The sequence below is a fragment of the Garra rufa genome, chromosome 20 (assembly GCF_049309525.1).
Source record: "Garra rufa chromosome 20, GarRuf1.0, whole genome shotgun sequence".
NCBI lineage: Eukaryota > Metazoa > Chordata > Actinopteri > Cypriniformes > Cyprinidae > Garra > Garra rufa.
This window is the reverse complement of record NC_133380.1, coordinates 15,040,792-15,051,937: the sequence shown is the minus strand read 5'-3', so window position 1 is coordinate 15,051,937 and position 11,146 is coordinate 15,040,792. Positions and strand designations below refer to the sequence as shown.

The 11,146-nt window shown below is 34.5% G+C and overlaps 1 protein-coding gene across 1 annotated transcript; it reads right to left on the bottom strand.

Moving 5' to 3' along the window:
* Window positions 1-679: 679 nt before the first annotated feature.
* Window positions 680-8,337, bottom strand: LOC141294224 (guanylate cyclase activator 2B). Its single transcript, XM_073826305.1, has 3 exons — window positions 8,224-8,337; window positions 7,491-7,677; window positions 680-2,924 (listed from the first exon to the last, which is right to left on the bottom strand). The coding sequence occupies exons 1-3, from the start codon at window positions 8,332-8,334 to the stop codon at window positions 2,860-2,862; spliced, it is 363 nt and encodes a 120-aa protein (XP_073682406.1). The 5' UTR covers window positions 8,335-8,337; the 3' UTR covers window positions 680-2,859.
* Window positions 8,338-11,146: the final 2,809 nt, after the last annotated feature.

Sequence of the window (11,146 nt, the reverse complement as noted above, 5' to 3'; positions counted from 1 at the left end):
TCTTTAATTGGAATTATTACTAGTAAAAATTGATTTAGAGAGCTAATTGTAATTGTTACTAGTAAAAATTCAATTGTAGAGCTCTCTAATTGTAATTCTTACTAGCAGTCTCTATTAGTATTGTAATTAAAAATGAATGGAAGTCAATGGAGACATATTACTAGTAAAAATTTATTTGTAGAGCTCTCTATTTGGAATTGTTACTATAAGAACTGAACTAGAGAGCTCTCTAATTGGAATTGTTACTAGCAAGAATTGATTTAGAGAGCTCTATAATTGGCATTGTAACTAGTGGGAATTGAACTATAGAGCTCTCTAATTAAATTGTTACTAGCAAAAATGCAATTATGATGAGTAACGCATAGTACATTTTAGGCTACGGCTTGCCATACACTGTATATCTCAAAGATTACTGGAGTACATTTTACAAGAAATTTCAGTCTTTTACTTGGACATTTAATGTTTAATTCAGTGTGTTAATTGCCAACTTCTGAGTGAAAATCGTTTCAAGTAATTCCTAAGTACACTCTTTTATTTAGTTTTTTTTTGTGTAGTGCAGTCTAGAAATCTCAAAGAGCCTCAGATAATGAAGAAGGATTGCACAGACTTTTTCTTTATGATCACAGAGGGAGAGAATCTGTTGAATATGGAAACCAAATCAAAAAAATGACTGGCCAGTTTCTGCTCCCTACGTAAATATCACTTTGATATCCTTACATAACCAGCTCTCAAAACAACGCTTTAGCTGTTAGTATTCTATGTGGGATTGTCTGATTCACATTCATTTTTGTGCTTGTGAAGAAAAAAAGGCTCAATGCTTTTGGACAGGAAACATGCTTGCAATGTGAGACTGAGAATGTACAGTACATTGCATAGATTGATAGGCTGTCGATACGTACTCTCATAGTCAATACATCTATTTTTGGACTCTTTGAACAAACACATGCTCATTCTTCACAAGTATTCTTTGCGATGTGTTTTTGGGCATGTTTCCTATTAGTGCATTATGAATTGTGTGGTGCAGGCTGTTTATGCAAATGTGGTTCAATAAACACTGAGATCATGAGATGGAAAAACAAATATAGTACATCTGTTCTGCAAGAACACACTTAGCGTATACAGATTTGACACTGTCCAACCAAGCTATATGCAAAAAAAAAAAGTACTTGCCAGAAGGAAATGTACCATAAATTCCCATAGTGACACCTGCTTTTAATATTCACCAGTGCTGGACGCCAATAAAGGACCAAAATATTATTTGAGGCAGTGCTGTCCTCTAGTGTAAGAGAAAGGTAAATGCATTGGTAATATTACAAACATAAGATTGATCGTTGTTTAAATTAAATGGACATAGGTCATATTAAATGTTCAATATTTTGTTATTCAGATATTTTAGTAACAAGCTGTTAAAATGTTTACAAAGCAGATACAATTATATAAACTTGGGTTTTAAAGATGATTGTCATTTTAAAGTATGAATATAAACTTCAAAGGGATATGAAATTGTGAAACTATTCCAACTGTTCCAGAACACTTTTTTTAGAAATGTATACCTTTATATTCTTAATTTAATTTAATTTAATCAGCAAATAACAAATGCACAAAAAAATAGTAAACAACAATAACAAAAATATGTATAAATATGTATCATTCGTAGACCAATTCTGTTCTTATTTTTATTGCCCTTGACAATATATAGTCAGGAGTTTGTGCTTTTATTTAAATAAGTCTCTTCTACTTAGCAAGCCTGCAAGTACAGCAAAAAGTAAAATTATAAAATATTTTAACAGTTTTCTATTTGAATATATTTTAAAATGTAATTTATTCCTTTGATTTCAAAGCAGAATATTTAGCATCATTACTCCAGTCACATGATCCTTCAGACATCATTCTAATATTCTGATTTGCTGCTCAACCAACATTTATTATTATTATTATTATTATTATTATTATTATTATTATTATTATTATTATTATTATTATATTATAACCATTATAAATGTCTTTATTATCAATTTAAAGCATCCTTGCTAAATAAAATGATTAATTTCTATAATTTTTACAAAAAATATACTGACTCCAAACTTTTGAAAGGTATAATGTTACAAAAGCTTTTTATTTCAGATAAATGATCATTTTTGGATCTTTGAAAAAATGTACTCAACTGTTTTAAATACTGATGATAATAATAATAATATTGTATTTTATCGTCTTTATTGTATTTTTTTTTCGTACTTAATATTGTGATTGTTTCATATGGTGACCTTGAGTGTCAAGAAAGGCGCCTATAAATAAAATGTATTATAATTATTATTATTAATAAAAAATGTTTCTTGAACAGCATATCAGCATATTAGAATGATTTCTGAAGGATTGTGTGACTGAAGTAATGATGCTAAAAATTCAGCTTTGAAATCAAGGGAATAAATTACATTTTTTTAATATACACAAATAGAAAATTATTTTAAATATTTTTACTATTTCAAAATTTTACTCTTTTTGCCGTACTTTGGGTCAAATAAATGCAGGCTTGGTGAGCAGAAGAGACTCAAAACATTAAAAATCTTAGTGTTCAAAAACTTTTGACTGGTAGTGTAAGTTGTTTGTAGATTCACTAGGTGGCAGTATCTCCATCTAAAACCAAATTCAGTTTCTGTTTAAAACAAGATCTGTACTATGTGTGACAAACATTTTATGAAACACCCTTAAATACATATTTTGCTCATTGTTGTGTAAAAATGAAGAAAGCAGCATGTCTTTTACCCTGTAATATTTTTACCCCAAACTCGCTGCTCTATAAATAGATTATGATGGCACTGATGTAGAAATGAACTCTGGGATGCTGGGAGTGCGTCCACTCTAACAGCCAGTGCAGGCCACGTTGGCGCAGATCTCACAGGGGTCTATAGGGCTGATGGTTTTCACTGTTGACAGAGTGTTAAAAAGGTCAGTCTCCTCCGTCTAATGACCCTGTATTATGTTTGCAGATAATAACGTGACTCATCTAGTCTGAAAACTTCTGGAGTGCTCTCACATTCAGCAAATAAACAGTTTAGTGTTTAAGATGGCTATAAAAGATATGGCCCATTACAGAGAGGGCCTATGTTTATAAAGAGACAATTACGCATACGACAAGATCTCAAGATCTGCCTCCCTAAAGTACACTTTTACTGCTTAGAGGTTGCTCTTTCAAAGCTCAAGACTCTTAATGGAGTTTTATTTCATTATATTCCTTAGGAGACGTAAAAATTTACATAAAGACAATTTGCTGTCATACAAGAGTATAGAGCTAGCATAATAGCTCAAATAATTTGATTATGAACCTATTTGATGACAAATGTTTGCGGTTAAACTGTTTCAACAATGATAAGGAGAAATGTTTCTTAAACAGCAAACCAGCATATTAGAATGAAAAAAGGATCATATCACACTGAAGACTGGAGTAATGGTTGCTGAAAATTCAGCGTGTTTTAAATGTCATTTTTCCTAAAAGTCAAAGGGGGGTGAGAAAGTGCATGACTAGAAAAATATTATCAGCCATGAGTTTTTTTGATCAGGCCCACTGCCAGTGTTGTAATGGCAGCTGCAGTATCGCAGTAAAGGTGATTACACCCCTCTGCTGCTGTCTGCCTGTCACCGGTGGAGAAAGGAAATGAGTGCCTGGGAGACTGACGGGAAAATCAGGCTGCCCTTTAATGCAGCTTTATGAAACAGTTGGGAAAAAAATGGAAGTGCAACCGTGTTCCTTTTAAAAGATTTCTGTGTGTGCGTCATACATGCCTTTGACAAATCACGTTAACTGTTCCACTGACCAAAGGAACACACTTCCACGCTTTTACTTCCACAAATTCATGCTGTCCTTTTGAACCCGTCAAAGAGAAAAACAAGCATTTCAGTGTTTGGTTTAGAATACCACCTGCTGGTACATGCTGTAACTACACCATTTTGTGGACAAAAACATGTTTTTGTTGTTTTGTTTTTTTTAGCCTAAAGTGCCTAAACCTTGTTATTATTATTATTATATAAAACTGAGAACGAAAGGCCGAGATACATGAAACTTGGCCAAATGATATGTCTTAATTTGGTGACATGTTGAAATGGTATCACCTAATCAGCCAATAGGGGGCACTATAGCAATCGTAAGTACGAAAACACTCCTAAGTCCTAAACCGTTTGTCACAGACTCAAGTGTATTACATATAGAATTATATAAAGAAGTGAGATATACAAACATTTCACCATTTGTAATCGTATCACTCAGTTTGTGGTACTTCTTACAGCGAGTGTCATGGCGGACACCCAAATCCAGTATCATTTTATATTACTGTTTTGTGTCACGGAATGTAGTTTTAAGAGGTTTTCAGGCGAGAATGCACTTCTTTATAGTTCAAATATGCGGTTTGTTGTTAAAGATAATGTCTATTTAAAAAAAATTGGCGTCATTTTCGGTGAAGAAATACAGGTCATCAGTGGCCGTTCGGTGCTCATGAACCTGCCTGGGAGCGCCTCACCTCAGTCACATCTTCTGGAATTTACCACTGACTCTGTTGTCTCTGTAGTGGTTACACATGAGATATTAGTTTTGGTTAAAGGTTGTATCAGCGATTTCTAGCCTAAAACATAAAGTGTCAATTTCAGCTGACCTTTCTTCACGATCCGCTCGCTGCCTGCCCCATAAATTGTCTGTGAAAAAACCGCGTCTCTCTGGTCAGCCTAGGGTCCGAGATATGCCAAAAAAACAATCGGCACTACCAACCTTTCCACAGATAAACAAACAGTGTTCCAACCAATCAGCGTCAGGGGTTTGGTGTTGTGGACTTTCCTACTGGTGCAGGGATGTGAGGGAGGCGGAGCGAAAGTCCACAACACCAAACCCCTGACGCTGATTGGTTGGAACACTGTTTGTTTATCTGTGGAAAGGTTGGTAGTGCCGATTGTTTTTTTTGGCATATCTCGGACCCTAGGCTGACCAGAGAGACGCGTTTTTTTCACAGACAATTTATGGGGCAGGCAGCGAGCGGATCGTGATGAAAGGTCAGCTGAAATTGACACTTTATGTTTCAGGCTAGAAATCGCTGATACAACCTTTAAATCGAATGGGCAGGCTTTGGTCTCATTCAATTATTATTTGTTCCAGAGCAAATAGTTTTGGCAAAATCTCATTGTTTATTTTTGTATATCAGAGCGTTGCCTTTGCACTTTTGACTGAATTGCCTAGCAACTTTTATGATAGCTGTTGTTGTTTTTTTTTATTAAATATTATTATTCTTGCACTCCGGGCATCCCGTGTTCGAATCCTAACTCGAGGACCTTTCCCGACCCTGCCCCCTATCTCTTTCCCATTTCGCTTCCTGTCAATTATGATCTGTCCTATCAAAATAAAAGCAAAAACGCCAAAAAAAAAAAAGTTTAAAGAGAATGAATTTACATTGGAAACTTTGTTTAAAATATATATTATTATTCAATACATTATATTTTGTATAAATAATAGTATTTAATAATAGTGTTTAGTATTGAGAAGCGGTGCGGGTTCATGATGGGGATTTTAGTTACATTGTTCTGCCATTAGATGGCGACAAGAGGCTGTTTTTATAAGTCAGCAGTGAAGACTTTTACATTAAAAAGTTGAAGCTATAAATGTAAGTTCTTTTTAGTTTCAACAACAGCTTGACGCAACAAGCGAACAAATTCACTGAGCAGCAAAATCACCCTTAACAGATGAAAGGATATTAGCGTTACGACAAAGATAATGCTTGCCTCAGCAGATATTTGAACTAAAGTTTATTGTGAATACGAGACCGACCTGCAGAATAAATGCTGTATCAGATGCAGGTAATCATGATTACCCAGTTCATCTTGCTCTCATAATACTCTACATAATAAAGTGAGCTTTTACTACAGTAATACAATAAGCTTTCAATGAAGCAACTTAACATTCCTTTGTTACTAGTTCTAAAGTGACGTTTTGGAATTAGTAACAGAGGCTTAGGCTCAGCTGTTAAACTGTCAACTTTAGATTTGAATCCATGGCGGAAGGAAGTAGTTCTGCACAAAAGAGGGCTTTTAAAGACACTCCTTTGTTATTTTTGTACGTATTTACACACTTGTGCCGTCAAACTGTTGTATAAACACAATATCACACTTGTAAACTTGCGATGGCTATATATTGGCACTCTGTAATTACCTACAGCCAAATCACAGCAGAGTCGATATACAGACATTTCTCATGTCTACTCGTGTGACAAAAAAAATCTATTTTAATATATTTTAAAAAGTCATTTATTTCTGTGATGGAAACGTTGAATTTTCAGCAGCCATTGCTCCAGTCTTCATTGTCACATGATCCTTCAGAAATCTTTCTAATATGCTGATTTGGTCCTTTATTTATTTATTTTTTTCCAAATTCAGTTTTTTCCATTTGTGACCCTGGACCCCAAAGCCAGTCATAAGGGTAATATGTCTGGAATATGAGGGTGCAAAATAAAGAAAAAGAAAAGAAAATCAAAATATGTAGAAAATCGCCTTTAAAGTTGTCCAAATTAAGTTCTTAGCAATGCATTTTACTAATCAAAAATTAAGTTTTGATATATTTACAGTAGGACATTTACAAAATATCTTCATGGAACATTAACTTTACTTAATATTCTAATGATTTTGGCATAAAAGAAAAATCAATAATTTTGACCCATACAATGTATTTTTGGCTATTGCTACAAATATACCTGTGCTACTAAATACTGGTTTTGTGGTCCAGGGTCAATTTTAAGATGAACTTTTTTCTGTTTTAATTTTTCTGAACTTTTCTTAAACTTTACAACTTTACAATTAAGGCCCTATGAAATTATTTCCCCCCTCAAATTCAGTTTTTACCAAGTTCAGCATTTTCTATTAGTTTTCTATTATACAGTAAATAATTTTTTTATGACTGGATTCCACGATTCTGCCATAAATCATAGGTCCCTATTTCATGAATAGAAAGTTCAAAAGAACAGTATTTATTTGAAAAAAGTCGTAATGTCTTTACTGTCACATTTGATCAATTTAATGCACTATTGTTAAGCAAAAAAAATTCTTTAAAAAAAAAAAAACCCTTTTCAAATGTATGTGATGCAATCTACGAAATCCCAACACATAGTGAAATTTTACCGTTTTTAGGTTTTTATACCATATGAAATCTGGAATCCAGCCCTTTCAAAAACTGTTTTTATTTTGTCCACAGTCATTTCTGCTTGCTGCAATAAATCACTAATTTCCTGTACAAAACAAGTGAATTTTGCCAAGATATTTTCAGAGATGACAGACAAGATGATTTGATGAAAACCTCATTTTGAAAAAAACAACAACTGACATTTGACCTATTTTTCAAATTTCCTGAAAACGTTGCAGAGTGACATCCAACGGGTTTTCCCAGATTGCATCACATATATTATAGTATTATATTAAAGTATCAAGACATTTATAATTTATCAATGATTATACAGTACACCAACCCAGACGTTGGAAGACTTCGTCAGCATCATCTTTTTCGCACAGCTCTCTGAACTCTCCTGGCAGGTCAGGGTCGGCACACGGGGACTCTGCATTGCCGTAGGTCTGTTGCGCGTTTGTACTCGTGTCAGTCTCCATAAGCTTTTTCAGGGTCTTCACTGCCTCCAGGGAGAAACTGTACCCACTGTCCTATAAAAGAGACATCCAATAAGAAGCCAAGATGGGAATTATTACTCCACACTGTAAAGGAATTGTTTTCCACATGGGTCTGCCATAAACCAGTCATAAACAGAGAGAATTTTTTTACTACACAATTAAACTGACAGACATTTGGATGCAAACCTCCTAAGATGATTACATTGCAAATAGCCAGGGCCTCTTTTGAAGGAGTACTGAGAGTGAAGAGCTACCATTAGCCACCATTTACATCGATTGATATGAAAAGTCTGAATCTGAATTATATACCAAACCACATCAAGTTGAAAAGAGATCAAATAATTTTTTTCATCAATGTCAAGTTCCATTGATATCCACAGAGAAATCTTCAGCTTAATTATCTAAGGTATGCTCAGATGGATCTAACCTGTGAAGAACATATCTGGGTCACATTTCTCTCCAAAACCAAAAGGGATATTTATCAGCTTTGAGATTGCAGTTCCAAAATCAAGCTAGTAATACCTTTCCCCAAACAAACTCCCAGTTCAATCCTGTGAGAATGGACCAATTTTGACTTACCGTAACCTGCACACATTGTGAGATTTGAAAGAAGCTGGTCAGGAAGAGGATGACTATCAGCGCTCTCATTTTCAGCCTCAAATAGACAGTCTCAGAAGAGTGGCTTTGCATGGAAAGTGATTGCATTGAGTTAATTCAGATGTACATCAGGTCAAGCTATATAAAGTGTGATTATTGTTAATAGGTTACTAAGTAACCTATTAAGACCTGGTGGTCGAATACAGCCTGTCGTTTACATGTTGACCTCCCCTTCGATAACAAAAGAGGATGTATGTGTTTTCTCTAAATGAATCATATGCAGGCCTGTCAGTGAGTGACAAACAGTAGTCTAGTTAATCTCATAAATCCATCTGTTATGAGCACATTCAGGACATAGATGTCAGCTGGCTGGCTTGCAAACTGGGATTTAAGAATTAGATTGTACACAAAGCCAGCTCCCTATAAATTGTAGGGTTGTCAGGGTTTGATAGTAGTGCTTGTACAAATTGATATCAGTTCGGTAGCAAGGCTGAATCAGTGACCTGATTTTTCCATCAAGAAACAAACACAGTGTTGGGAAGCAACTATAAAATGGTAGCTTGTCAAAAACGTGCTTCTCAGAACTTAAAACAGTTCAACTAAAGTTAAGTTACTCTTTTGAAGAAGTAGTGAGCTAAAAAACCTTTGGCACTATGGAATTGCATTTTAGTTGCAATCAGAGCAATATTTATATTTATATGATCTCAATTAGTTTAAGAACAAAAAACAACATCTGAAAAGCCAGTTTAGATTGAAAGATGACCAATAAAACTTTATTCAATTTCTGTATATTTCCTATCTGCTGAAGGGCACTGGTAAATAATGGGTTTATGTGAAGATTGTTTTAAGTTTATTTAATTTTTTTTTAAAGTCTAATAAATGTTAAAAGTGATAGTTATCAATTATACTGTATTGTTGAATGGCTATAGTCAATGGTTAAATATTAGGAAAAAAAAGAACAGTTTACTGGAAACATCAGTATCGGTGATACTCAGTGATACTCACCTATCACAATTAATCATGATTAATTTCAGAAAAAATGTGCAATCAATACATTTTTTATTAATTTACAGCACAAAATATTTAGATTGAACATTGTATTAAGTTATTGCAATAATTACAAAAAATAATTACCTCAGCTTGCTTGTTTAAAAAATGCAGGAGAAAGAAAAAAGAAACAAGTACTGAATTCAGAACCACACACTATCATGAAACACAGGCAGTGTAATTGGAATAAAACGGCTTTAAAATTTGTTTTTTAATCAAAATGTTAACTTCACACTGTGTTTTTGCAACGTGCAAGACACAAAACACTCACAAAAGATGGACAAAAACATCCGTCTAGGGCGTTTACCTAAGTTGCGCTCCAAATGACGCACTTTATGCACTTTTACACTATGTACTTATGTATGTACTCAACCGTGTATGAATTTTATAAGGTTATTTTGTTATTCATTATTGGAGTCTGATAGCTCCTCCCCTTTGTAATTAAAGCTTCGACAGTTGAGTGCATGAAGTGTCTAACATTCCACACTTCGTTTTTCAGTTAATTAAAGGAGAAGTTCACTTTCAGAATAGTTTTCTTGATATTTTACTCATCCACATATCATCCAAGATGTTCATGTCTTTCTTTTTGAGGTTTTTGAGGAAAACATTCTCCATATAGTGGACTTCAATGCTGGCTAATGGTTTGAAGGTCTAAATTGTAGTTTCAATGCAGCTTCAAAGGGCTCTACAAGATCCCAGCCGAGGAATAAGGGTCTTATCTGGTGAAATGACTGTTTTTTTTAGTACAGAGTATTTGACTTTCTTTGCACATTCACTTTGTAAACACTGGGTCAGTACTTCCACCTATGTCACACGTGATCTTTCCAACTTGACTATGTATTTGTAAGATCAGGATGAGCATTTGAGGTTAAAAAGTTTATACATTTTCATTGTTTTAAGAAAATGACCAGTTGTTTCGCTAGATAAGACCCTTACTCCTCGGGTGAGATTGTGTAGAGCCCTTTAAAACTGCATTGAAACGGCAATTTGGACTTTCAAACCGTTGGCCACAATTGAAGTCCACTATATGGAGAAAAATCCTGGAATGTTGGGAAGAATAAACATTTTGGATGAGCACTACAAAACAGCATAGGCCATAAGTATGAAAATTGGGATGCACCTATAGAAAAAACAATCTAAAAGTAGCGCAGTGGAATGTAAAAACATGTTCAGTGTGAACAGCCTCAATCACTGCATTTATCAGTCAGGCTTTACCTGATATTCTTTGTCGTTCATAGCAAATCTGTATATCAATCCGCTACACATTTCATTTGTGAGTCTCGGAGCATCTAGTTTATACTTCAAAATACCAAATATAAACTGAACTATCAGTCAGTGCCATGCATACAGACTTGTTTTTGAGACAAAGCTCATTTATTTTAATCATAATGTGTTTGTAGTCATAAGCATGCTTGAGAAGTGATATTGTGTGATCTAATAATGCATTGTGATAATACATGATGCATTAGAGTAATCCTGATAGAACTAGGTGGTGACACAACAGGATACTCTATTTGCGTCAATCAACTATTGCAACAGTGCAATAAAACCTACTAAGTACAAAGTGATTGGAAAAATTGCATCAATGAATATTGTCACTCCTAAACGTAGCTTTGCAGACTATGTGGCATTTGATGTGTGATAAACTCCCGACAGCTGTTGCTCCGGACACAATAGAATCTGACTATATTTCTGCATCTAACAATCTCTTGACCTCTTTTTTGTTCGAATGCTCTTTTGGGAGCCACTGTCAGTTTGCACCTGCGATGGCCTTTGAATTCACAATGATGCAAACGAAACAGTCTACTATCAGTGTCACCAAATGGAGTGCTGTTGACAAAGAGCCTTGAGCACATTT

Excerpts from the sequence above, each read along its gene's own strand:
- LOC141294224 (XM_073826305.1), bottom strand. The coding sequence starts at position 8,334 with ATGCAAAGCCACTCTTCTGAGACTGTCTATTTGAGGCTGAAAATGAGA. Across the intron at positions 7,678-8,223 it reads CACAATGTGTGCAGGTTACG|GACAGTGGGTACAGTTTCTC; the intron begins GTAAGTCAAAAT and ends TCTCTTTTATAG. Across the intron at positions 2,925-7,490 it reads CGAAGTCTTCCAACGTCTGG|TGAAAACCATCAGCCCTATA; the intron begins GTTGGTGTACTG and ends CTCTGTCAACAG.